This window comes from Lasiodiplodia theobromae (assembly GCF_012971845.1).
Source record: "Lasiodiplodia theobromae strain AM2As chromosome Unknown scaffold_3, whole genome shotgun sequence".
In the NCBI taxonomy this organism is placed as follows: Eukaryota; Fungi; Ascomycota; class Dothideomycetes; order Botryosphaeriales; family Botryosphaeriaceae; genus Lasiodiplodia; species Lasiodiplodia theobromae.
The window spans coordinates 948,833-976,073 of NW_023336519.1; the positions used below are offsets into that span (position 1 = coordinate 948,833).

Here is a 27,241-nt window from a genome sequence, read left to right on the forward strand (position 1 = left end):
CTAACCTACGTTGTGGAAGTATGCTCACGAATCAGTTCCTGTACAGGCCCCCATTACGATGCAGCAGTCGGCAAGGGTGGCAAATCCTGGAACAGATTTCCACACTAGCCCAAACACGGGCGATTGTAAGGTTCAGCAAAAATAGCAAGCACCAAAATGTAAATTGATTTACAGTTGTTCTTCATCCCAGCATGAATTGCATCAGTGGCTTGAATGGCATCCCAGCTACTCGCATGCCCAGGCTTTCTTCACGTCCTATCAGCAACCTGTAATGGGGCGGAATGAGCTCAACCTCCAGGTTCTTTTCCTTTTCCATGCATGCAAGCTTGGTCAAAAAGTGAGAGTTGGTGGGACGGGTGGCTGCAGTAAGGCGGGCAATGGCAGCGCGGAAGCGGAAGCAGGCAAAAACGGTGGGCAGATAGCAGCGGGAAACGCCGACGAGCAACGCTGCTATATCACCCGCCGTTATGCGTTTCCCCGTCCCATGTGTTGAACAACGGATGCGTGACCTAAGTCTGCACGACCAACCCTGCATGAGGGAGCTGTCCAAGCTGCATCTTTGCGTAACTTTTGTCATTGTGCATCTGTTAGTGTACCTGGCAGATCTTGGGGCCGAGGAATGTCTGCCCAACAGTGCCACCAGGGCAGAAGATCTCTCCGAGACAGCAGCTCAGAGATGTGAGATCTGCTACAGCTGACCTACACAGCCATCCACGGAGCCGGGATAATCCCTGAGCACACCACAAGCTTCCCAACCTTGTTCGAACGCTCACGCAGTCGGGTTGCGGCAGGGTCGGCTGGTCATGGCCCGTCGCACAGCAGACGACCCTGTTGGAAGATCAACGGTCGGGGCCCCCACTTTTCCAACCACCTCACTTCGTCGTTTCCCTTGAATTCTACGCAGAAAGCCTGTTCCTGTTTTCCTCCCCTGTCCAGCTCGGACTCAGGCACGCAGCCGCCATCCTTTGCCGGTCCCCCGCTCGACCGTTGTCCCTGCTTTACCTCGGCCGGCGACATCCATCATCTTCACCGCTTGACGTTGCTGTCATACAGAATCGACGAGCAAACGATCCGCCGCGCTATTCCGTCGAGCTGACGGGCGACGATGATGTTGCCAGCTTGCCGCGCCGCACCGCACTAAGCCTGTCCGAGTAAACGCAGAACAACACCTCCCCACATAGCCGCCTGCCTCGCCTCGCCTTACGCCCTGCTTTCTCGTTCCCCTGCGCACAGCACTAGCCTGCTCTTACCCTATCGTACCAAGCCTGTTCTCTTGTTTGTGCCCTGCTTCAGAACTTGTTTGCATCCCCCCGGCAGCAATGTGGGGCCTTGCAGGCTACAATGCCCGCGCTAACGCAATTTTACCTCAGCTCTTACCTAGCTGCGATAGGTAGGTAGGTTTGTAGGAACGAAAAACCGCTCATCACTCCACACCTACAATAAAGGTGGACCCACTTTCTTCTCGGCACGCCCGGGGGGAAGTAGGGAAGATGGGGGGGATAAAGATGACAAGGAAACTGCCATTGGGCGCCAGCGTAAAGCCGTGTCTGGCGCTAGTGAGTGAAACCGCCCCGTCCCCGTCTTTTTGTGGGCTATTGCGTTAGAACACACGTGCACACGCGTGCGCTTCTGCCGCTGGGGCTGAGACTGAGAGGGTCCAGACAGGCGGTTCAGCAGCAGGTCATAATAAGCACTTTATCGATCGGACCATGATGGACCAGTTAGCCTCTTTCATCCCTAGACGAAACTATCTCATCGCACCATTTGTCCTTGGCTCATCAGGCGCCCGATATACACTGACAGTGCCTATATCGCCTCTCAACAGACTGGCCCGCGGAGATCGAGTGGCGGGGATCGCCCCTGTACCTATCTTCGCAGATGACCTAGTACTACTTCGTCGCCTATCTTCCACCCCTCGCCCAATCACCCCGCTACCTATAACAATCTACAGGTGTGATCTACGCCTCTCGCCTCGTTTGCTTTCCTACTTTCGATCTCTAGTGCCCGACTATTTTAGAGCGGCCGCATCACTACCAAAACAGTAAGAGACTACGTAGAGAGTTTGGAGTATTATGTCCAAATCCTACAGGCTGTCCACGTACAAAAAGCACACGTATGCGTTCGCGACAGGAGTGACTTCATTGTATAAGCAAAGCTCGATATAATGGACAAATCCTTTTTAAAGCGGGTCTACGTCCTAAAAGACCGGCATTGTCCAAAACAAAAGTAGACCGGCATCGTGGAATAGTTGTGGGACATTCTCAGTTTTCTTTTATTAGATTTTCACACGAGTGATTGAAAGTCCTGCAAGAATTGCACACAGTGACAAATAAATGTTTGTGCAGCTGGCTGATTTATAACACCATGCATTAAATAACTAATGAGCGTCTCGAACCGAGAGCCGCTGTTCACGGTGCCGTTAAAAGGAACATATGGAGAGCCCTTGTAGCAAACCTAGCCTAGAAATCAGCTAGACTAGATGCTAACACCTACATTACTGTGGGCGAGTGATGAGGTACAAAAAAGTCACGGGTAGGCTTGATGTAAAGCCTAACTCGAAGCACGTAACTCTTCAATATCAGCAGACCAGGGCACTGACTTTAACTACGTCTGAACAGAATGAAACTTTGACGAAGCATGATGGAATATTTCTGTAGCTTTAGCTCTGTATCAAGCGCTGACGTCTGGGTATTACTGGATACTCTATCGTCCTTTCGTGGTAAAACTTATTTACTAAAATATTACTATGGATAGATTTAAACGTAATTTGATTACAACTACTGAACGGGGAAGGCTAATGGCAGCCTAGACATTTACGCTCTATCACGAAGATGCTGTTATAAGCTTGTGTTACCGAACACAGTTTGGTAACAGACCACGCCTGAATGATCGCTAAGCGCGTTCATTCCAGGACCTCTTTTGCACTCGGGAGGGCCCGTACTGATAGCGTGGTGCGGTGGGTTAAGCTAACTCTTAACAGATGCACTCCCGAAAATCATCATTACGCCCGCACAGGTATGAAAGTAGAAAGAAGGGCTCGAGATGGATCGCGACTTTCAAAACCTTCATGACACACCTACGAACAATGCCCGTACTCTATGGGAGAAGAGTCTCACTCGGTGATCTGTTCTTCTCATCTTCTCTTGATATTGCCAACTGTTTTGCCCGAATCATAGATAACCAATGATCGAGAGGCACTGTAAATTACAGCTACTGGGCTCTTATCGTAGTCGTTCCGTTCATCTAGTAGGGAACAGGTTGTGGCAAGAAAGGGGAAGCAGTGACTCTTCGAACCTAGACACATTTGCAACATACACTTATAAGGAAAGTATAGTTAAAAGCTAGAGACCTACCTGTTTAGTTGCCGATCTATTAGGATAATCTGGCTCTGTGTGCACGGATTATGTTCGTTCTATAGGGAGTGGAATGATCGACATTTAAGACGGGCTTACAGACCTGCCGGCTGTATATTTGTAGAGTATTATATCCTTTCTTGCTTCACAAAAAGATCGTACTCATCCTTTGTAAGATGTTGGAAGAGAAACTCTGAAGGAGACTGTAGTGAGCTTAATGTGACGCCGATCTTGGTCGACTGGAGATCCCGAGGGCACAACATTTCACTGCACGATCGAGATGAAGCAAGAATGACGACCATTGCTGACGCGGACCGGTCACAACGGTTACCGTAAACTCCGCAGCTTGATCGAGACTACGGCGGTGGCTGCGGCGGCAGATCATAAACGGTTTGCGGTTCTGGATTCATATATCTGCGACATGAACCGCTCCAGTCTTCCTCTTTGGACACGACGAGGGTTCTGTTTTCCTTTTCCGCGCGCCACTGGTGAGTGGAGATGAACAGAGGGTCCGGCGAGTCGTTTACCGAGAGTGACGATGGAAGACGGAAAATAGCTAGCTCCGCACCGTTCGTTCCTGGCTTGGCCCGGACTTGGCGGATTGCTGAAGCTTTTTCATAGTGGAGTTGGCCGCAGATGCACCGAGACGGTCATGTTTCTGCGCTGGCCGCCCAAATCGCCGAGGATGATACGCAGACAGGCCAAGCAGCACACAGCAAGGGTCAGATAAATCTGAAGCAAAAATGAGGCTGCAAGCTTTATTGTTGTTGACGCCATTGGGCCGTAGCCTGCACGCCGCGTCATGGTTTCGTTGCTTGGCGGACTACCTCTCATATGCTGTAGTATTGCTAGGTAAACAGATTGATAACGGATTGGTCTCACAAAAGGCCGAGGTCCACTAGCATGTAGTAATGGCAGAACACCAAGTGGCGCCGGAGTTAAGGCACGGGTGCTGGCGCCGAGTCAGGCCATTATTGGCAAGAGCTTGGAGGAGAGTCTGGGTCAGCGCAGGGGCCTTGAGCCTCCGGAGTCCCGGGGCCAATTGAGGCGTGTTTGATCGTCCCTCTTTGGCTTTGGCGAGCGAGTAGCTGCATCGGGCAAACGGGCGTTGGAAAGGTCTGGACGGACGGGGGCGCGCATCGTCATCAGCGCGCTCCTGCTGCGCCTCCTACGGCACGGAGATTGGCATGGTCGTCGTCGACCACCGAGCGCCGACCGCGCCCTAAGGACAGGAGGAACACCCGGGGAAGCGGCTGCCCAGTGATGGGTATACCGCGGCAAGCCACCGAGAACACATGCGAACGCACGGCGCAGGCTCCATCGGTGTCTACTCCGCAGTAGCCCGAATCGGCAACATGCAGCCGATCAGGCCGTGGGTGGTGATGAGGATTGACTGACAGCGTCGACAGCCACGAGGTGGCCTGAGGAAGCTGCTTCATGCGGGCGAACGGTGAGAGCTTTTCGTCGCTGCTCTGTGCGCTTCCCGTGAAGGTTGGTAGCGCGAACCAGGGCCCGCGCTAAGCAGTCGGTTCCTGGCTCTCTGCTCGCAAGGCCAACCCACAACCCCGCCTGATACAGCTGTATCGACGGCCGCTTTTCTTCTGCCCGCCTCGCAAGGGGCCGGTACCACAATGGGGAAAGCCGCCGGTTCCTGGCGTGCATGCTGCGTGCCGCCAAGTCCGAAACCGTCTCTCCACCCTTGATGGCATCCAGCACGCTGGGTGTTGCTCGTGGAACCCAGCCCTCGTATCCAGCCCTGCGAGCCGCCGCCGGGATTGTTGTTCTTTTTCTGCCTGTTGCACCGGTAGCTGCCAACCTTCCTTTTCTCAGCCTCGCACCGCATACACGTTAATGCACCAGAGAGCATCTTTCCACGTCCCTCCACCTAAAGGGCAACCGCTGCCCGGACGCGCGGGTCGAAAAGCTGGTCGTTACACGAGGAAAATACCGTTGTCTGGAATGTGTCGCAGCGCTTCTTTTTTTGCTCGTCGCCGGCACGCACGTACGCGCGCACACTGCTGCTGCGGTGCGTGCCCGCTGTCGTCATTGCGAGTGATCTGCTGCCCCCCCTTGCGCTCTCGGCTCTTAGCATTGCGGAGGCAGTGCAAAAGAGATGAGCTGGAACGGAGCGGCTGGCAGGACTGGGAAGCAAAGCCTGGAGAGGATACGAAAGTGTAGCGATAGTGGTACCTGCTATCGAGGGGCCTTGCGTCTATGCTGTGGCAGTGCTCGTACCTCGAAATTTCGTCGACTACGCGCGCCGACGGCCGCCGCGAAAGGGCAGCGAGCGTGAAACGTCGTCAGGTTGTGTTTTGGCGCGGGCCGATGATGGTTGGAACGACGAGCCTGAAAACGCCTAAGATTCGCGACACGGCGCACGGCCGATCTGCGTCTAGCGGGCCCAGGCCCAGCTGGCGCTTGCCCTGTCGTATTCCGTCTGCCGCTGCTGCACCACCTCTCTTGTCGCCAGCCCTGCGCTGCCTTGTGTGCGCGCTGCTGCCAATTGCCGCCGCCGCGCGCCACACGACTGCTCCGCGTCTTGCCGTCACTCTCTCCACCACAACGCACGGAGCCTGCCCACGACTCAGGCCTCTCCGAGCCCTACGGGCCCAACAAGGGCCCCCGTTTCCTGAGAGCAAATGACACCAGCCCCTCGCTCTCCTCCCCTCCTACGTCCTAGCCCCTCCTGCTGCCTGTCGGAACATCCGACACTCTCACTGCCCGCCCTCTATACTACCGTTACTGCTTGCTAAACCGATCTCCCCGAACTTTCCCGCCGTTGTCGTATCGCAAGCGCCCTCACCCCTCTCTCGACCCCCTGCGCTCCCCGGCCACAGCCCTGCCCAACTCCACTCCCTACCACCCTCCCCACCTTGCTGTTTTCGAACACACCCCCTCCACGAAATTACTCAGGGTGCACATCGCCCGGGCACCCAAGTTGCGCCATCGGCATGCCCCGTAAATCCGATCCGAAAGAGAAGAAGATAGAGTTACGCTGTAGGATCCTTTCGTTTTACCGCCCCCGCCCTCTCTCTTTAAATCGTCGGCCGAAGGGCAAGCAAAACAGTCATCCAATAATCAAAAGACTAATGCAAGCCTTGTTTGAATAGTCAGCCAACTATCCGCGCGTTCGTTTCCTTGTTCGTACTCGCTTCTCCATGGAAAACGCCCGTTTCCCTTTTGACAAACCCGGAGAGTAGCCTATTCGATAAGGCAATGAAGCGTAGGCGCCCAAGTCGCTCTCCTAGCAACACTTGCTCGCGGTTGGTCGATCTCTGTATACTTGTATTCTTTCGTGCCAGCTGCCATATAGTTGATCAACAGGAAAAACCACCAACACGAACGGCCCGCCCGGGTTAGGGCTCGTTCTCTCTCTTCGATGCCTGCCCTACGCACGCTCCTTACCCCCTCCTCCACTATGTGGGTACTGTAACACCCTACTATATAGCCCTATCGTATTTGCTCTCTCGCATTGCTACTCCTCTCCCCCCACCACACTCTCCGCCATATTGACGTAATGTTCATGTTGTGAAGAGAGCCCTGTGCGCTGCCGGCTAGACGGCTGAACGGCGGCTCTGCTTTTCACGCCATGGATTTCGTCACCTTGAACTATGTACTGGTTTTCGTGTGGGCCGCTGGCGGCGCTTGGGAGGTAAATGAGTGAATAATACGGCCGACCGGCAGGACCTGCTTCGTTCAAAAAAGGCGCGCAAAGCCCACCAGATGATCCAGGGTCCTTATTTTTTTTTCCGCGGCCCCATAATGACTTGCTCGTGTGGGAGCTTTGCCGAGAAGTAAGAGGCGAAAGGGTGGGAAAGAGGGTTGTAAGGGTTAGGCAAAGTTGCTGCGGGAAGGGGGGAAATAGGAAGGTACTGGCCGTCGCGTCTGGGGGGGAAGCTAAGATGTACCGTAAATACAATATAGTACTAAAGAGACATTCCTGAGAGTACGTAGCAGGGGTGCGTGTTGGAGTGTTGTATCTGTATGTGTCGACACGATTCAGTTGCGCAATATAATAAGCTTTCGGGCCGACTACTGTCGTGCCTGTCCGATGTGGTGGACAACATTAGCTGTGTAAAACAGTGAAGCACGTAGTGTTTTGGTGGTCAGAAGTCACTCTCTGCGGGTACTGTGCAACCTGCTGCCTCAATCGCCAAGCATTATTTCCCCACCCCTCGCTGCCCCAGGTCTGTGGGTAAATACGATATCTTGTTGGTTTCAACTGTTACAACAAGGCGCTCATGGTCCTATATGTGGGGAAAGGCTCGTATGGACGTTGGTGGTCATGCGCGGTTTCGTGCCCGTGGTTATGCCAGCCCTGGCCCAGCTGACACGGATTGCTATGTTTACTTCATGATGGGCATTGCATGCTTCTCTGATCGATCTGCATGTGCAATCGTGGATGGATGGCGCGGCTGTAGGGTCCCGTACATACATACATATGCTTGCACGTCTATTATTGCATGGCTTGCTGCTTTGCTTTTTTTGTCCACCGGTTCGCCTGCCAGGGCGGACCGGAGCAGGTGCCGCGCGTTGATGTGGGTGTGATTGGGCCTGGTCCTGGCAAGGGTATCAGCATATGAGGGGGGAGAGCCAACATGTGGGCAGGCGATGGCGCGCGAAGCGGCGGTTGACAGGCGATGCAGCTAGCCAAGCTGGCTTCGAGCTTATGCGCATGCAGAGCGCAGGAGTTCCAACCCTTTTGACACCCTCGTAGCCTCAAGACGAGAGCGAGAGCACCCTCACAGCCTTGTAGTGGGGGAGCACATGGCCTGTCTGGCTGCCATGCTTTTCGTCGCCGTTAAACTATCTAAGCGACCTTTTCCCTACTGCACCCCGTCGATCGCCCAGCCCGGGCTCGCTGACGGGCAGACGTCAGGCTAATCCACGTCCGCATCCGGCGGAGCATGCGCCGGCTATCGTCGCCCCCAACCTGCCTCGCCGCAATGCGCCGCAGCATCTGCAACATGCAGTCGTCATAACCTTCCTGCGAACGTCCGCTCGTTGCTACGTGACTACAAATTGCCCATCCCAGGAGCCCTACCTGCAACCGCTGCGCCAGCTTCAGGCCCTATCGGGCCGCCGCCGCCGCCTCTTCCTCCTCCTACGCCGGGCGGTCTCCTGATGCTCGCCAGCTGTTCCGCGTTCCCCGCGCGCTTGCGCACCTCATCGATTCGCCCTTTGGACAGACTAATGGCGGGGACGACCCAGTCGCCGCAGTTGCACCGCATGCCCTGCCAGGCGTACTTGCCCACGTTAGTCTTGCACTTCGGGCACTCGAACCGCCCGTCGAGCTTGCCCTGCTCGAGCTCGGGCCTCATCCACGACAGGGGATCGATAAAGTAGTGCGAGCAATTCGAGGCGTCCAACTTCTGCTGACCGGCCTCGTTCGTTGACGCAGGGTGGCTGTTGATGAACGCCGACGTTGCTAGCGGACGTCTATAACACGGATCAGCGTCAGTCAGCTGTCAAACGGCGCACGGTGGAGCAGACGGCGCCATCTCCACCAAAAACGAAGATGAATAGGGAAGCGTCTGTTCGAGCTATGCAGCGCTGCTCACAGTACGGAATAGGCCGTGTGGGCAGTGGGAACGGGCAGTCTGCTCTGTCCGTGCGAAGATGCACTCCAGGCCGGATCGGCGCCTTGGGGCTACACCGAAGCGGATCCATCTCGCTTCCTGATGCATTCGGTCTCCTAGGGCACGAGGTGGGGAGGCCAGCGCATTCGCTGCGACACTGCTCCCAGGAAACGGAAAATGGAGGATGACGGTGAGGAGAAGCGGACGTCGGGACCAAGGATTTCGGAAACAGAGCCGATGGAGATCGGCAGCACGAGCAGTGACGGTCCACCGTCAATCTCTGATGGGGGGTTTGTGCGTACCTGCATTTGCGGCATCTCAGCTCCAGCTCTGCCTGAGCCTCCGTGATATGCTCGTCCTCGAAGCGGATCTTCTCTGCCTCGGGCGCCTGGCCACAAGCGCGGCTCAGCTCGACCTCGCGCTGGTAAAGCCAGCGCTGATAGGCGGGCGATTCGTCGATGTTGTCGGGCATGTTCATGCTGTGGTAGATTTCCAGCTGCTTCATAAAGCCCTCGTTTGGCTCGCAAATCGGGCGGGCCAAGCGGATTTGCTCGAGGGCCTCAGCGGGCGACATGTGGTACTTGTGCATCAGGTAAGCTATGACCACTGTGGCCGAGCGGGACTTGCCCATAGCACTGCAGCATGTTGGTATGATGATGAGATGGAAACAAGGCCAGTCACGTGCGGAGCACAAGCGGCCATTGGCCCGGGAAGCGCGCGACAAATGCAAAAGGACGGGAAGGAGGCTTGCAAAGGGGAAAATGGTGGGAGACGCCACGCGGAGTGCAGACCGTTTGGTCGCCTCCTGTATGACGGAGCGGCGTTGCTTTTCGATAGAGGAGGCAAACGCGCCAAGCCACAGATCCGAGCAGGGAAAATGTGGGAGATGTGCATAATTCAGCTCGCCAAGGTTGACTTACCAGTGCACGAGGACGCCACCGCCAATGTCAAGGCCGTCCTGGATGAAACGGTTGGTCTGCGGGAAGTGCTCGAGCAGATTTTCATCCTCGACATCATCGACCTCGACGACGTGGTGCGCGTAAGGGCTGAACAGGTCCCTGTCGAGCGGCAGGCGAAGCACGGAGACGACATGGGTGATGTTCGCTTGGGCGAGAGCCTCGCGGCGGCGCAGGGTGAAGAGGCTGCGCGCGGCTCTGTCAGCTCTCCGCCGGGGCAGGCGCTAGGAGCGGGCTACGTACCCGCCAATGTAGAGGTTCAGGTCGCCGGGCACCTTGTCGAGCAGCGCCATGATGGGTTTGCAGAAGGGAGGGTGGTGCTACCTCGGGTAGCGGGTGGGCAAGCGAGGCGGGCGCGTCTGACAAAGCTGAAACCTCGCAGGGCTAGGGCTGGCGGTGGACTGGAAGCTGGGGAGAGATGCTACGCCGGCGGCCGTGCGGGCGATCTGTGAGTGGAGGCTGTTGTCACGGTCACGCTGGCCGCGGTCGACTCGGCAAGGCGCGCAGAGCCACAGCCCTATCCGTTGCGCCTGCGACGGCCAGGAAAATCCCTCCAGTAGCCGCATGGGGGCCGCGCGCGGCGCCGTCTGGAATGCCGCGCGCGCGCGCGTTGCGCTGGCGATGGCAGGACTTGACATCGCCGATCCGCACTGGATGCAACGCGCTGCAGATTGGGCCTAGGGGATGATCAGAGTGCTCCTCTCTCACCAGCGCTTGAGACATCGGGAGCAGCTGCGCGTGGCCTGAGAGTGGAGTATCGCCAGCACCCCAGCAGCCAGTACGAGCGATTGGCGCGCACCTGCGCCGGTCAGGGACCGTCAGCTCCGCGGGCTGCAGGCCGCCCTGCAACCAGGCCGGCGGGAGCGCTGCACTGCCGATGCGAAGGGTGCTGCGCGATGATGATGAGGTGCCCCTTTCGTGGCGGGCAGGCGTAGGGCCGAGGCTCGTTTGCGGCCTGGCGCGTTTTCTGGCGGTGGGGTGGAACGGCATGTGCCCGCGGGCCATAAGGCTGAGGCTGGCTGGCTAGTTAGGGGGAGTCCGAGCGAGTCGACCGCGCGCTGCCCTACGGCGGCGGTGTTACTCGCTCGGACCTGAGCAGCGGCTTACTGCGCCTCCGCGGTCCGTCGTAAGGCAGACGGGCAGTTGCAGGGAGCGCGCCGGCCCACTAAGACTCGCGCTCCATGTCGACTACTCGTCGCAACCGGGTCAATTCGCACTGTCCAGCTTGCACCGCACCGCACCGCACCGCACTGCACCCTCGCCGCTCGCTGAGCGCTGCTCCCCCAGCCGCAGCGCTGCCGTACCGACGCGCCCAATCACCCGCCAAGCACCCTGCACGCTCCTTCACACGCCCGCGCATGCTGGTGCAACCGCTTGCAATGCAATGATCGCCATCCAGCTCACTGACGGCTAAGCTCCTGGACTCAGCAGCGCCCCAGGTCACTCTGCAACTCAGCGCTGGCTCGCCGCTGCCGCCGGCGCACCCTCGTCTTCAGCCTGGCCCCCCAACCACTTACCGCATGCTGTAGGGCTGAGCGTTCCCGGCCGGCACCCGTGCTCCCAGTATCACGACACGATACGGCACCCAAGCAGCGCAGCCCCTCGCTCGCCGCCTGCCCAGACAAACCACCTCCACCTCCGCTCCTCTGCCTTTTCTCCACCATCCCTCCCCGACAGCTGCTCCTTGCCTCCCGCTCCCCTTCCTTCCCTCCCTTGGCAGCCCTGCCTGTGGCGTCCGCACGCCGGCCACTCAGCGCCGAAAAGCCCTCAGCAGCTGCCCGCCACTAATCCCCCGACTCAGCTGGTGGCGGCTCCCGCGTCGTCACCCCTAATGGATATGTCGCACGCAACAACGACGCCGGCGATACGAATATATGACTCCGGCACGCACCACTCCCATTTCGCCATCCCGCGCCGGTCGTCCTCGTATGCCTCTCCGACCGCTCTTCCCATGGCCATTCCCAATGCTCGAGACTCTCCGCCGCCGCCCTTGCCTCCGCCGCGTTACATCAGCGAATTGAGCGATGGACAGGATCCCGGGTGGCAGTGGGGCAATGGCCCGAATAGTTCGTCCTTCGGGAAGAATTCCTTTGGCTCGGTGAAGCCGGGCTCCAGTCTGCTGGGCGCTCAGGTGAAACGAGACCAGGCCTTAGAAGAGAGCGAGCGTGGCAGCTGGGCTCGCAGAGGAAGCTCGCTCTCAACGGTCAAGCCTCAAGACACAGACATGGCTGCCGACAGCCTGAGTCACCACAGCGACGAAGATCGCCCAGATCTCCCACGCCCGTCCATGGCAAACCACCGGTACGTACCCTCCTGCGCGCTCCCTGTCCTCGTTGCTAACCGCCGCCGTGCAGCCTCCAGAGCGAAAGACAACTCGGCCAGCGTTCGCTCGAAGACTCGTCGCAAGCGTACGATAAGCAGTTACTATCCAAGATCGGCGGCCCAAACACGCCGAGTCGCGGCCCAGGCACCGGCTTCCTCTCGACCAGCGCCCAAGAAACCTCGACCAGCCCGCACAACACACTAAGCAAGTTGAATGGCCAACTCAAGCCGCTTTCGATGCCGGACCGTCGCTTGAGCTCCGTCGACCTTTCTGCGTCGAACTGGCCGCCAAGTTCGGGGGCCATCTCGCCGGGGCAAACAGGATTCCGGAGTCCCATCTACGGACCGGGGTCAGGCGAGAACCCTGCGCAACGCCCCTACGGCAGTGTTTCAGGCCCCAGCGGATACGAAGACCCTCACTCTCACAGGGGCAGCTACGACCACACCGTTTTCTTGGAGCCTGATTTCGCCATGGAAGAGAACGGCATGCGGGATCTCAACTTGAATGATCGCAGTCCTGCCGGGTCGGACGAGTATCAGCTCAGCACCCACGGCGGCCTGAAGAGGCGCGCGTCCTCACCGCCCACTGAGGCTAACCGCGAAGACCGCCCCAGCGGCGGCAACGACCTCTACCATCGCCGATCGGCTCAGATGTTGGTCAATCGCAACTCACCCATCTCAAGGTTCCACGCCAATCACGGCTCGGTATCCTCCACTTCTTCCCTAGGACAGCGGAACGGGTCTCTAGGATCGTCCTACGGCCTTTCAATCGCCAGCAGCGCAACGAGCTACAACACGGATCGCCTGTCTCCCGGCGCGCTCTCCCCTTCGGTAGACGACTTTGGCCCGGTTTCGCCGTATTCCACAAACAGGTCGCTGAATCCCAGCCCACGTGGCTCTTTGTCCAAGGCGTCGCACCACCAGCGCGGATTGTCGGGCGAGGATGCCATGCAGGCTCGCAAACTGTCGGCTGACAGTTTAGCACACTCACGGCAGAACAGCGTGTCGAAGATCCAGGGCCTCTACATTTGCGAGTGCTGCCCGAAGAAGCCGAAGAAGTTTGATAGTGAAGAAGAACTACGGTACGTGATTTTTTAAAAGAAAAAATTCGACGGGGAGCGGTTTTATGCTAACGCACGGCAGGATGCACGAGATGGAAAAGCAGTACACATGCGCATACTGCCCGAACCGGTTCAAGAACAAGAACGAGGCGGAGCGACACCAGAACTCTCTGCACCTCCGGCGCCATTCATGGTCCTGTGCGGCGCTATCGGGAGTGCAAGCGGCCTTCCACCCGTCAACGGTGCACCCGACGGTGGCAGACGTATGCGGTTACTGCGGCGAGGAGTTCCCCAACCCCGCGGACTGGGACGTACGAGCAGAGCACCTGAATCACGTGCACAAGTTCGGTGAATGCAACCAGGCCAAGAAGTTCTTCCGCGCCGATCATTTCCGGCAGCATCTCAAACACAGCCACGCTGGCACGAGCGGAAAGTGGACCAACATGCTGGAGAACGCATGTATGAAGGACGAACCTCCGCCAAAGGAGCGACTGGGATCAGTGGGGTCGCTTCCGGGATCGACCATGGGTCCAGGCGGCACGCTGACTGCAGTAGCCGCCCCTAAGCCAGGCGTCATCAGTGAAGCGCGTGATGAGTCTTGAGCAGGCGTTACAGGGCGAGTTTGACTAGCGATTGCTGAGCGAGCATGATTGTCATCCAGCATTTTGGTCGCGGCGTCATTAGAACCATTCACATACCACATGGAGGAGGGCGTGGCCCGAGTCCGGGCACGCGGTTTTTGGTCGTCGGTTTGCAGCACATCTCCGTTTGGCATTGGTGGATAAAAGTACTTATTTCGAGGTTTCATTGTCAGTCCTCCTCACGGATCCTCCGACCGATGCAGGAGTCTATCTCGTACTTGGTGGTCTTCACGATGTCACGACGGCGTACGTGGGCGGCTTTCGGACTGTTGTTGGGAGGCCTTTCCTTTTTCTTTCCTATTTTGTTTTCCTGGCTGCGTAGCATCTGGCTTACTCGGACCACCAGGAGAGGCTCCAGAAGTGTTACTATACCACTCGGGCATCGTACACAGAACAGTCATCACGGTTTGATCATTTGTCTTGCACATTTTGGGTGTTTTTGGATGGTAAGGACGCACAGTAATTGGAGGGACGGAGTTGGGCAGATGGGATCTGCGCACAGCAGGAGATGGCGCCGTAATTAGCGCCAGATCGAGGGCGCCGGCCTTTTTCCCCGAGAGGAAAAAGCACAACACGCACACAAAGAAAGTTTCTGGGTTCATGTCCTTTGACTCGTGAGGTGATTCTGGCCGGATCAGGCGCGGAGACGAGAGGGCGGCTAGGGGCCGTGCGGACGCGCAACACTACGGCTAGTGATCTGCTCGGGCTATCCGGAAGCATATTTCAACTCCGCCTGGCTGGCCCCGGATGAAATGAAGGCAGGCCTGGGCGCGTCGGTTCGGCGAGTTCGGCCGGCAGCTGGGCCAGGGCATGTCCCGCTTCCGCGCGGCCACGAGGTTTCTAGGGGCTTTGGCGCGCTTCAGCACGGTTGGTGCCGTGCTGTTCGTGTCCGCTTCGGGGCGCGAGCCCGGCTACTTTTCCTGCGAGGTGCGGCTCTCCACCCCAGCGTGAAACCAGGCTCCCGCTGCCGCGCGCTTCTGGAGCGCGAGCAAGTTTCGAGTGCGCATGAAAGCCGCAAATTTATGTTTACCCCCTACACAGCTACATCTTTCCGCCCTAATCCGCCGACGGCCGGGGCGCCGCAAGCGAGACGACATCCAAAACTCGTGCTGACCCACGTATAGTGCGGCCTCCGTCCGATCACTTGCCCGATCTGCACACCTGCCAGGTACTACCTTCTATCGACCGACTTTACCACGATTGCGCGTGACGGCGACAGGCGGCCTCGTCATGCACAGGTAGCGGGAGCCTCACATCACGACGCTTACGTCAGGCTACCTTTTCGGACGCCTTTCCATGCCCTGCAACACTGCGTGGTTCCTCCGCATGCCCGCCGTCTCGTGGGGGTTCAGTGCTTCGACTCGCTCGGCTCCGTCCTGCGCCTCGAATCTCCGGCAGCATGAGCCCCTTTTGGGAGACGTCTAAGCATGGCCGTGGCGATCAGTCGCAACTTCTACCTCGAGGAAACTCCAGCCAAACGCATCTCATGAGCCCACGGCTTGGCAAGCCATGTCAGAACTCAGGTGGCGGCGCTACCGTACTAGCACCCAGCCAGGCACAGCAGCAGGGCTAGCATCTATCATCGCCGCTGCTGCTCGTCCCGCAGCTCCCGCAGCTGGCGCTACTGCCGCAGCATCTTGTCCATACCACATGCTGACCGCTCATCTCCGCCACGCCCTCCCTATCATCTGCTGGACCTCTGGGAGCACGCGTCCTGCCTCCACACGAGATCATTCTCACCACCCATCTGAGCCTGCAGTCCAACGCCAACGCTGACGCCTTCCTCTTGGCCGGGCCGACAGCCGACTACTTGTATCTCTCATGGCTTGCACATCCACGTCACACGCGAATCACAGGGCGTAATTAGGCTAGACACTAAGCTTTGGGGACTGAGGACTCCGCTCACACTTGTGATTCTTGGGTGCTGCGCGGCTTCCTGTCCAGTCTTACTGTGTATTCGCTGACGCTGCTTGAGATCACCCAGTGACGATGAATCCCTATACAGATACGCGGAATTAGAGAGCAGACGATGCATGCAGATGAGCACTGTGTGACGGCAGATCGGGCGTTTTATGTGCCTCTTACCGTGCGAGGTAAAAGAACTGGCCACAGCATGCGTCGTGCCCAGGACCATCTGGCCAGACGTCACCTGCTGAAGACAGTGACCATCCTCCCGTCACTTCTTGGCACTTAGGTATGCTCTCCTCACAAAGCTTCAGGGCCAGCAATGAGGCGTGCCATTCGGATCAGCATCCCAAAACCTGGATAGGCGAGCCGTTGGATCGACAACTAGTGTGCCATTGGAGACTTGGTGTCGAATCCTCAGAACCAATCACTCAGACACTATCTCACGGCTGTTCACTAGAACGTTTGACCTGCGATCCAGCGCTAAAACGCCGTATGTCAGACGGACGGGATGCGGGCTCTTTCCCTGCTGCCCTGCTGTTGATCACCGCCGCTACTGCACAGCGCCCGCTCCCAGCTATTTCATGCCTTGACAACTCTTTGCGCCGGATGTCTTCCGTCGGCCCCCGCCCGGATCTTCGGATCATGTTTTGGCGATGGCCTCATCGTTCCAACTCCAGTGTTTTGAAAGGGGAAAGAAAGAAAAAGTGTGGTCGATACAATGCTGGCACCGATTACTGCTCAATCGCACTGCATCATCGTCCCGCATATGTACAGCCTCATCCCGCACACAGTCATACTTCTAAAGCGTCCCGCAACGGCATGTGCCTTGCGTGTGACTCTGGTCATACGGCATGCTGGAATGAATTATCAATCTTGCCTCAGCAGCGAAGTGATTGAGACATCCGCCACAGCATCTGCTTCACTTCGTCGGCCGCTCTGGATGACGGCCACGCAGTCAACGTGGGCCTCTTCCCGCGCCCGCCGGAACACGCCCACATCCCGGCTCACTGCAGACGGGAAAGACGCCGGGTGGGCGAGCCGTTGCGGGAAGGAAGGATGATGAGCAGCCGGGTCCGGGGTAGTTGTTCGAGGTTACACTGCGGAGAGGAACAGAAACCGGCTTCGTGCAGAGATTTGGCGCCCAGAGTGGTCCATTTCTACTGCGCTTCAACTTGCACGGCCGAAAGTTGGACGCAGGCCTCTGGATGGACAGGTCCGTTGACGCAGGGACGGTACCGTGGCGTTTTTCGGCCCCCATTTCACCTCCCTCCTCGGCGTTGCCGATTCAACCATCTCCAACCGCCTCGATTTTCTTCAACGATCCGGCCTCCCTTACGGCTCCTTCCCGATCAACGCAGCGCCGGACTTGGCCGAGACTCGACGAACGGCGATCGATGCTAGCGCGGGATGGGGTTGAGTGGGCAGAGTCGTTAGGGCGGGGAAAGGGCTGAGCCGGCGGGCATTGGTCATGCCGGTCTATCTTTAAGTCCATGTAGTAAGCGCTCACCGCCAGAATACCCCTCCACTTCACGAGCAATGAGCGCCCAGATAAAAGCGATTAGCGCGCTGTCTTTTCTTTTTTGCCCTCGCGCTAAACAATCACCTGCTTCTGCACCACTAACACATCTCGTATGTATGTCATTCTTCCATGACGAGAGAAGCTTGGCGGTCGTGCGGCTGCCTGAATTGACCCTTCGTCGCGGCACGTCACTATCCAAAAGGCTTATCCTCGTATCCGCAAGGCCTTGCCTCCGCCTTATCCCCATCCTACCTTTGCACAGGATCCACACACTCCTCACACGTCGATTACGCGTTCAAGCAGCGCCTTCTAAACCTTTTCAAATGCACGACCAATCCCGAGAACGTGAGCCTGCGGGACGAAGGAGCCGCCAAGACGGGATCTCCGTACGCGCTTATACTCATGTACTCTGAGCAAAATCTACATCCATAACAATCCTCCGCAAATGCGTGCCCAACGCACCGGTCAAATTTCTCTCCACAGCAACGTAATGCGTGAACTGTACCATCGCCGATCAGCCCATTCTCGCACAAACCCGCCATTTATTGCTTGACAAATAGATTCCATTCCGTCATGCTTTCTTATCTACAAAGCCCTATTCCTCCGTCTTATTTCCTCTTTCTTCTGCAACTGCCGTCTACCTTGTACATGTGTATTGCATATACGTACAGGGATGCCAAGAAAGAGCAGGAGAAAAAAAAGGGTTAGATAGCGTCAGGCACAAGAAATTACCACCTTTGACATCCATAGCCCCCACAAGGCGAATTGTCTCAGCCCTGTGGTATGGGGGCCAATTAGCCTTGTATGGACGCGGGGTTAATGGGGCTAAACACATGGTGTGTATGTACGTAACGTTCTCGGCCCCCAACGGTTCCCCAGCTGACATTCCTTCCCTCCCCCGGTTTCTCGACTCCTCGGCCAATCACATTTTATTTTTTTATTCCCCCCTTGTTTTTTGGGACTTGGACCTGCCCTTACTTACGTGGCCCCCACGATATGCTCCTACGATCTGTAAAACATACATCCGCTTTGCCGCTGCTAATTCCGATCTGTCGAGCCCTGCCTATACGAGCTGCATATATCCGTGGCCCCACGACGGATAGGTGGCGTTCGGTAGCGGAGGACTATTAGTCACGCTGTTTTACTTCACCGAGGCAATGCAGAGGTGCCTTACTGCTGCTCCAGATGCGAACACGATCATGTTTGGGTCCGCCATGCAGCAAGGAGCGAAACAAGCGAATATCGCTATCCTAGATCTTCTTCCTCGCAGACCCTGAGACAAACCCGCTGTGATGCTTTTCGGAAACGTTGCTCGCTTTGTGCTACAACTTCATTCGATCAGTACTGAGCCGGATGCGCCCTGCCACTTCGGTAGTCAACTCCTTTTCCCCCTTCTATCTTCATGGTATCGAACAATAGGAAATGTAAGCTCCAAGACATGAAGAGAAAATGCAATTGAGCGCTCTTTATCTGTAGTGAATTGAAACTTATCTCTTTGTGTGCAACCTGACAACGACACATCCCTCTTCGTGGACCTGCTGCCAAAGGAAGAATCATAAACGTCGGCATACATGTCGGAATTTTTACTAACTACTGTTTATCGATCTATAATTCAAACATTTTTCTATGTCTGAGCAAGGATGTAAGCATAGTGAAACGCACTCTATTTATTTTCTCTTTCCATGCCAATTTAGTTCGACCCTGGTTTAAGAAGGTTTAAAGACTTATAAGACGGGTGCCTCTTTCCGAAGAATCATAAAGCGCTAGCATACCTAAGAAGACTACTTTTCGTTAACATCTTTTAAATTTACTCAGCCAAACACTTTACTAAGAAGAGGTGCTTGCATTCAAAACAAATGCCGAGAGCATCCATACAACTGAAAAAGGAGGAGGGGGGAGGGGAAGAGAAAGAGCCCACAACTGACAGTGGGGTAGCAAAGACTCAGCCACATCACGCCTCCCCAACGGGTTTCATTTGACCCTCCCAATTCGGGCAGGCCCTACAAAAGCTACATGCAAGCCAAGACGGACATAGGGTATGGACATAGAAGAGCACATTCTGTCTGCCCACTTCATGCCACCCTGCCACGTACCCACCCGTGATGGTTTCTGGTTGCATAATGACGTACATGCATGCGCTACGGACTACCTTTCAGACAGGCTGGCCATTGCACAATCATGGCTCCACATAACGTAGCACGAGGATGCGGCAAAAACGGTTTAGTGATGCAGAATATTCACGCATAAACGCGTTCAGGAAGGGCAACGAAATGGAGTGAGCGAGAGAGCGGAGACGATGACGAGCATGGGTGTCATGAGACCAAAAGTGAGTTTGCGTCGGCGTGGTGATGGTTGGCGTTAGATAGGGTGATGGAAGTACGTACAACACGTGCATACGCGCCGTTCCAGTACACGCGGTTTCCTTGTACCGGGTATTTGGGTAGGAATTGGGGATGGGGTGGAGACGTGGGAGAGACAAGCAGTCCCCCAGGCGTTGCACAGGGATTGAGCGGTATTTTGCGCGGCCGGCATGCGCGAAAAGAAGTACAAAAGAGGAAAAAGGGTGAGGAGGTTGCCAAGCACCAATCGGAGTTATACTGTTGTCCCACATCAAGCTCTCGAAAAGGGCGTCCGCTGCGGGGCGCGGAAGTAAAACCTTTGTTGTGAGTACAGAGGCGTACAATGCGGCAGGGAATTCCAAAACACTAGGGAGGTTCAGCATGCACGGATGGTAAATACGAGACACGGAAGGGACCCAAATGGTCGAGTTACAGCAACATGATGTGGAGCCATCCAGCACGGTAAGCACACGAAGATGAGGAGTGTGCATGCGTGGGGGGATCATCAAGAAATGCTCGAGGGACGCCAAGAGGCGTGAGATGCTGGTCTATACCAGAAAGCGTGCAAGGCGCGTGGCAGGGTGTCTGGGGAGTGCAAAAAAAGCAAAGCTGGTGTTCAGTGACGGAGAGACGGCCGACGTTGGAGGGGCCAATAACGACAACAAGCATGAAAAGAGTGGTAGCATTCGGAAGGGCGGGAGCATTTCATGGCTGGCTGCAGACAGGTCGATGCCGCGGTCTAGTGCGCGATCCAGGCTTGCAATATCTGCGGGGCTGGGCCAGCGTGGCCGGCAGTCAGATTGGCAGGCTAGCACAGGGCTGAAGATCTTCTGGGAGAAGCCATGCTGTGAATAAGCAAATGTGGAGAATTGGTGATCATAGGTCGAAATTACTATGGCCTTGGGATCCTTCATCCTTGCGGTTGCCTCGTCGCTGGCCTTCTCCAGATCCTTCGAGCGGGATGGTGCGCGGGCTGGCTCGAGGACGGGCGGAGCAGACGCCACAGAGGTGTTGTGCACCCTGCCGTCAGCAGCGCGCCTCGTGTCACTCGCTAAGTGCTGACTGCATCTTACACCTCACTAGAATGTCCTAGGGCTTAGCGGCATCGGGCAGGATGTGCGCCAGAAAGCCGCTAGCGGGCAGCCCGCAATGGATTGGGATGTTTGCGACGAGTCAGCCGGGTATCGTGGGAGTGCAATGAGGATGCTGGGCGATGCTGCAACATGGACGCCGTGTGAGATTGTGCTGCCCTCACAGATCCCCGGTGGGGACCGAAGGGAACGTCGACGGGTTCGCGAGCCGGTCTCTGTTTCTCCGAGCAGCGTCGGCGTCGCGAATGCGCTTGATGCGCATCTGGTGGAAGTTCCTGGGAGGGCATTAGTCATGCTTTGTGCTGACAACAACAGCCTTATCGACCCGCGTCAAACAGTCTGCCCCACAGAAAAAAAGAAACAAATACACAGCGGGGGGACGCGGGTGCGGATGGGTCCCATGCGCATGCATGTTCACCATGACTCGACAGTGACTTTTTGCATCCGAAACCGAGCGGAAGCAGCGTTCCGGACGGGCAGTGTGGCCAGCGCGGTAAAGATGCGCGTCGTCGTGCCCGGCAAATTGGAAAACGTCGGTTAAGTGACGGAACATGGACGTACTTGTGGAGGGTAAAGATGCGCGGGCCGTCGTCAGTTTTGGCCTGGTCCGGGTTGGACAGGGCCTTGATCTGGGCGAAGGTTAGCCATATCGAAGGTTGTGGTGTGGCCCGGCGGCTTACCTTGTCGTCTCGCTCCTTTTCGTCCTTCTTGTCCTGCTCCTCCTCGTCTTTCTTTTCCTCTTTGTCCTTCTCCTTGTCCTTGGCCTTGTCTGCGTCCTTCTCTTTGCGGCGCTCCTTCTTGCGACGCTGCTTCTCTTCGTATTCCTCCTTGATCTTCTGGATCTCGCGGTCCATGTCTTCCTTCTTCTTCTTCTCGGCGAGCGCGGCAGCCTCGTCGGCCTCGGGCTCGCAGAAGCCGCGGTCCTTCAAGTGGCCGGGGCATATGTAAAAGAAGTCCTTGCACGCTTCAGCTGGAGGCCGGGCGGAGGGTGGATTGGCGGCGTGCTGACCTTGTTGTCCGGGGTGATCAGCACGCTGGACGAGGGCTTGAAGCATATCCAGCAGGCCTTCGCCTGGGCATCGGCCACACGGCGGTGGTGCCAGACGTTCTGCAGCGCGGCCATGGTGCTTGCGGGAGGGAGGGAGATTCAGGGTTGCGTCACCTGGGGAAGCTTGAGCTCGGGGCGCTCGGCTAAATAGCGGAGCCTTCTTATCGATAAAAATCATTTTGATTGCGAAGTCGGTGATTCGCACAGAGCCTGTGCTCAACCCAATCCACGCCCCGCCTGTAACCGCATTGACTCACAGCCAGCTGCTTTTTCTGCTTGCAATCGCTCGGAGCCCTTCCAATTCTACTTTCCCACACACATTGCCCACCATGGCCGAGAACAAGCCCAGCAAGACGATGCTCTGGGGCGGCCGCTTCACAGGTAACGCGCCATTGGCACGCTCCAAGCTCCCGTCCACGTCCTGATCAAGCCCAACAGGCGGCCTCGACCCGCTGATGGTCGCCTACAACGAGTCCATCTACTACGACCGCAACTTCTACGCCCAGGACATTGCCGGCTCCATTGCCTACGCCCGCCAGAACACCAAGCTGGGCATCTTGACCGACGACGAGTTCCAGGCCATTGAGAAGGGCTTCCAGCAGGTCAAGCAGGAGTGGGAGAGCGGCACCTTCGACATCAAGCCCGGCGTCGACGAGGACATCCACACTGCTAATGAGCGTCGCCTGGGCGAGATCATCGGCACCAACATCGCCGGCAAGCTCCACACCGGCCGCAGCCGCAACGACCAGGTCGCCACCGACATCCGCATGTGGCTGCGCGAGAAGCTGCGCGAGATCGAAGGCTACCTCATCGAGTTCCTCAAGGTCGTCGCTGCCCGCGCCGAGAAGGAGATCGACCCCGTCATGCCCGGCTACACCCACCTGCAGCGCGCCCAGCCCATCCGCTGGAGCCACTGGATGCTGAGCTACGGCCTTGCTTTTGCTACCGACCTCCAGCGCCTGCGTGAGACCATCCGCCGCGTCAACCGCTGCCCGCTTGGCTGCGGTGCCCTGGCTGGCAACCCCTTCGGCATCGACCGTGATGCCCTGGCCCAGGAGCTCGGTTTCGACGAGGTCTTGTACAACAGCATGGCCGGCGTTGCCGACCGTGACTTCGGCCTTGAGGCCATGCAGTGGGGCAGCACTCTGATGCTGCACATGAGCCGCTGGGCTGAAGATTTGATCATCTACAGCAGTGCTGAGTTCGGCTTCGTCAAGCTGGCCGACGCCTACAGCACTGGTAGCTCGCTGATGCCGCAGAAGAAGAACCCTGACAGTCTCGAGCTGCTGCGCGGCAAGTCCGGCCGCGCCTTCGGCCAGATGGCCGGCCTGATGATGACCATTAAGGGCATCCCCTCCACTTACAACAAGGACCTCCAGGAGAGCGTCGAGCCGCTGCTCGACCACGTCAAGACGGTTGCCGACAGCATCCAGATCGCTACCGGCGTCATCTCCACTCTCGACATTGTCCCTGAGAAGATGCGCGCTGCTTTGACCCCTGATATGCTGGCCACCGATCTTGCTGATTACCTTGTCCGCAAGGGTGTTCCCTTCCGTGAGACTCACCACATCTCCGGCCGTGTCGTTGCTCTGGCCGAGAAGGAGGGCATCCCCATGGACCAGCTTTCTTTCGAGCAGCTGCAGGCCGTCGACTCCCGCTTCGAGCGTGACATCGTTGAGTCTTTCGACTACGAGAAGAGCGTTGAGATGCGCGCCACCAAGGGTGGCACTAGCAAGTCCTCTGTCTTGGACCAAATCTCCAACATTAGGAAGATGATTGAGGGCAACTAAATGGGTTTCGTTATTTCTTATCCCGGCCTTCGGGGAGGGCTTATGTATTCATGTGTTTTATGTTAGGATGCTTTTACGACCGGAAGCCATATTTCTTGTATGTTCAACAGCGTGGGAAAACATAAAAAAGAGTGAGGTTCTAGCAGGAGAAAAAAGAGCTAGACGAGCCTATTGGATAGAATTGAAGGGTTTCAGGATTCCGAATGTGTGAATAAATAATACCCTTGCTTCCGTCATGTTTAACGCCTAGGACAGTACTGCAAACCCTTGCCATTATCCCAAATCCCTTACTATCTGTCCGCAAGCTTCAGCAACTTGGGTATTACGCCATACATATCCCGTGTCTGTAGTTAAAGACTCCTCAACGTCATCATAAACGCATTATCATCTGTACCCATCCCAACGAACATGGCCACTGACGTCAAAACCAGAAGTCATCGGCGTCATTGGCACCTCGTCCGGATGGATGAAGCCAGGCGAAGCCAACACAGAAACTGGAGGAGCAGTGCTTGCCAGGCGAAGGATCCTATATATTGTGGTGAGTAGTTTGTCTTTTACAAGCCCTTCAGCTTTATCTACTCAGCACAGGAAAGCGACGATGACAAAGTACATACCACTTGATGGCTCCGGGTAACTGAAAAGTCGATGTTGATGGCCGTGTCGTTTCCATTGTTTTGATGGGTTTCTCACGTTCGATGCCGTTCTAAACAGGCTTTGTTTTCCTTGCTCACAGCCTTTCTCTCTCCTCTTCAGTGGAAATCCGACGCGAGATGTACAGCGCGTCTATATCGCAAAGTCGGCGGCCCACGATGACTTCAATCCCTAGGCGTAACCGCGATCTGACTTTCTGAGCGGAGGTCCCGATTTGTAGTGGTGTCGTCGAAGCTGACTCTTGGCCTTAATGATGATTTGGTCTAATAGCACATAGACGAAAGAGGAAATTATTAAAACGATACTGGGAAGATTTAATGCTGAAATTCTGCTTGGTGAGTTACATCTAGAGCAGAAGCGGCATCTTTAAAGCAATGAGTAGAAATTCGGTCCCGCTCAGCCCTGTTGGACTGACTCTATTTTCAGGCTTCTGCGGCGCAGGTGTCGTTACCTTAATGCAGTAAGCGCGCTCGGAATGTGGTGCGAGGTAGCCAATAACGGGGCGTGAGGGGCTGCGCCCCGAGCTGAGCATTGGTGGTGGTGGCTGGGTTCCCCCTCCCGAGTCTCTTGGCATCATCCTCTTCGCACAACATTCACTCACAGAACTCGGTTCGACGGCGGGGCTGGAACAATATTCTCGTTTAGTAGTCAGTTGTAAGCTTGTGGTGGTAGACGTATGTGGGATTCTTGGCTTCCATTGTACGAGTTGTCCTACGGCGTGCAAGACACCCAACGAATCCGTGGTAATACATTTGTCTAGATGTTTTAGCTGCAGCAATCCACGGGTCGATGGTCACTGAGGAGTGCAGTCTGTCAAGATACATGAGGGCTGAGACATGGGTCACAATGAGCAAGTTACAAATGCATCTACCATCTTCAGATATGCTTGCTGGAAATCCGTGGAAGCCAATGACCACTGCATAGGATTCCCATTAGTGTACCCGAACAAGCGAACCCGAGTTCCCAACTCCGCCCGTCCGGCCAAATGCTTAATTCCGTTTAGTTCTCGTACACACACGTTTGGAGCGATGCTGCGCTGATTGTCGAATACGAAGTTGCACAGGATAAGTCTTGGACGCATACTAACTTGTAGATCGATTGATAGTGAGAATTAAGAGTACTCTTATAATTAATATCCTTTGAAATGGATTACAGTAATATATGAAGCTGTGCGCAACAGAATCGCATTCGGCTATAGAATGATATGAATCCTTAGAGCTCTTATTGTGGTGTAAGTAAGGTCGATAGAACGCATACCGATTTGTCTGAACAACACTTGCTCATAACTTGAACTTTCACTCACAAATATATTAACGTTTGAATCACCCTCTTTTCTAACCAATTGCTGCTATTATTATCTTCGCTATTTCTTCGCAGGAGAAGAAAACAGAAGAGACGAGGTCGTGGAGCATACCAGCACCTATCAAACAACAGCGGACTTTGCATGACTCGCGCGTCCAAACTCCGACACTTTTCCCACAGCTCGAGACCAGCTCCCTCCGCACCAAGCTCCACAAACGCCCTCTTTCGCCCAAGATAGCGCGTTTCCTCCTCTCCCACAATGCATTGAGGCTCGACGCCTCCAATCACCCACAGACCTCACCTCCTTACCTCTTCCTCGCGGCATCCCCGTCATGGCACTCGCAAACGCACCTCCGCCGCCGGTGTCCCTCCTTCTCTTCAACGGACTGATTATCCTCGCCTTCCTCTCTATTCCCTTCATCGCCCTACGCATAATCTTCCTACTACCTCCTCTGCGGCCCCCGCCACGGCCCCGCCGCCGCCCCGGTTCCACAGGCACCAGCACAGCAACCGAATCTCTCCTCGCGGCCGGAGAGCGGGATGGTGATGATGATGCAGATGAAGATGGCGACACGGACCAATTGCAACGACAAGACCCCACGCGTCTCCTCGTCGTGCTCGGCAGCGGCGGCCACACGGCAGAGATGATGGCCATGCTTCGAAAGCTGGATGCGCGGACTTTCCTGCGCAGCTGGTCGCACCGCACGTACGTTGTGTCTGAGGGCGACGGATTCAGCGCGGAGCGGGCGCGCGAATTCGAGGAGCAGCTGCTTGAGGAGGTTGCTACGGCAAAGAGGAGAAAGAACGAGAAAGGGGAGGGAAAGACGAATGACAGCAATGCAGCGATGGAGAAGAACAACGGCCAGCACAGCACCGAGGACGAACAGGAGCAAGGCCTGAACGGCGACGCGAACCCAGAGCAAAAGACAATCCACTCCTCCTCCTCCTCCTCCTCCTCCAACACACCACCCGACCCCGGCACCTACACCCTCCACATCGTCCCCCGCGCGCGCGCCATCCACCAATCCCTCCTCACAACACCACTCTCCGCGCTGCGCTGCCTCCTCGCCTGCGTCTCCATCCTGCAAACCCCCGCCCCGCCCGACCTGATCCTCACCAACGGCCCCGGCACGGCCGTCGTCGTCATCCTCACCGCGCTGCTACTCCGCTTCGCCGACGTCGGCGACGGCAGGGGCACCAGCCGCGTGCGCACCGTCTACGTCGAGAGCTGGGCCCGCGTCACGCGCCTCAGCCTCAGCGGCCGCCTGCTGCTGCGCGTCGTCGACCGCTTCGTCGTGCAGTGGGAGGGCCTGGTCGAGCGCACGGGTGGGAAGGCCGAGTTTTTGGGGGTTTTGGTCTGAAAATGGGTGGAGTAAACCTCATGTGGTGTCTCTCCGTTCTGATATCGGACATATGGCTTTAGAGGGCCCAGGTTTTGTGTTTTTCTTTTCGCCCCCTGCGCAGCAGGAAAAGAGTAAGCGGATCCATGGAGCCATGACTGCATTGAAGCGTACATGAGTTCTGCGAAGGAATAAAAGCTATGTATACCCGGACGGTTCTTCATGGGCAATCGAAGCCCGTGTTCAAGTATAGATTTCTCACAATGCACCATGCAAGCTATCATGAGGAGCCTCCAGCCCTTAGACGCCCAATTGCGGGACACGACTACGTACGTGACAAG

The 27,241-nt window shown here is 56.5% G+C and overlaps 5 protein-coding genes across 5 annotated transcripts; 3 read left to right on the forward strand and 2 right to left on the reverse strand.

Moving 5' to 3' along the window:
- Positions 1 to 8,368: 8,368 nt before the first annotated feature.
- On the reverse strand, positions 8,369 to 10,181 carry LTHEOB_1252 (Dual specificity phosphatase protein; the record flags this gene model as incomplete). Its single annotated transcript, XM_035509396.1, has 4 exons — positions 8,369 to 8,792; positions 9,235 to 9,567; positions 9,853 to 10,074; positions 10,132 to 10,181. The coding sequence occupies 4 exons, from the start codon at positions 10,179 to 10,181 to the stop codon at positions 8,369 to 8,371; spliced, it is 1,029 nt and encodes a 342-aa protein (XP_035367599.1).
- A 1,538-nt stretch (positions 10,182 to 11,719) lies between these two features.
- Positions 11,720 to 13,873, forward strand: LTHEOB_1253 (Zinc finger C2H2-type protein; the record flags this gene model as incomplete). The annotated part of the gene is made up of 3 exons (XM_035509407.1): positions 11,720 to 12,189; positions 12,243 to 13,292; positions 13,354 to 13,873. The coding sequence occupies 3 exons, from the start codon at positions 11,720 to 11,722 to the stop codon at positions 13,871 to 13,873; spliced, it is 2,040 nt and encodes a 679-aa protein (XP_035367600.1).
- Positions 13,874 to 20,929: 7,056 nt separating this feature from the next.
- LTHEOB_1254 (uncharacterized protein) lies at positions 20,930 to 21,892 on the reverse strand (the record flags this gene model as incomplete). Its single annotated transcript, XM_035509418.1, has 4 exons — positions 20,930 to 21,044; positions 21,331 to 21,398; positions 21,450 to 21,725; positions 21,779 to 21,892. 4 exons carry the CDS (start codon positions 21,890 to 21,892, stop codon positions 20,930 to 20,932), a joined length of 573 nt encoding a protein of 190 aa, XP_035367601.1.
- A 254-nt stretch (positions 21,893 to 22,146) lies between these two features.
- On the forward strand, positions 22,147 to 23,607 carry LTHEOB_1255 (Fumarate lyase; the record flags this gene model as incomplete). Its single annotated transcript, XM_035509429.1, has 2 exons — positions 22,147 to 22,198; positions 22,256 to 23,607. 2 exons carry the CDS (start codon positions 22,147 to 22,149, stop codon positions 23,605 to 23,607), a joined length of 1,404 nt encoding a protein of 467 aa, XP_035367602.1.
- A 2,285-nt stretch (positions 23,608 to 25,892) lies between these two features.
- LTHEOB_1256 (UDP-n-acetylglucosamine transferase subunit alg14) lies at positions 25,893 to 26,921 on the forward strand (the record flags this gene model as incomplete). The annotated part of the gene is made up of 1 exon (XM_035509440.1): positions 25,893 to 26,921. The coding sequence occupies one exon, from the start codon at positions 25,893 to 25,895 to the stop codon at positions 26,919 to 26,921; it is 1,029 nt and encodes a 342-aa protein (XP_035367603.1).
- Between the last annotated feature and the right edge of the window lie 320 nt (positions 26,922 to 27,241).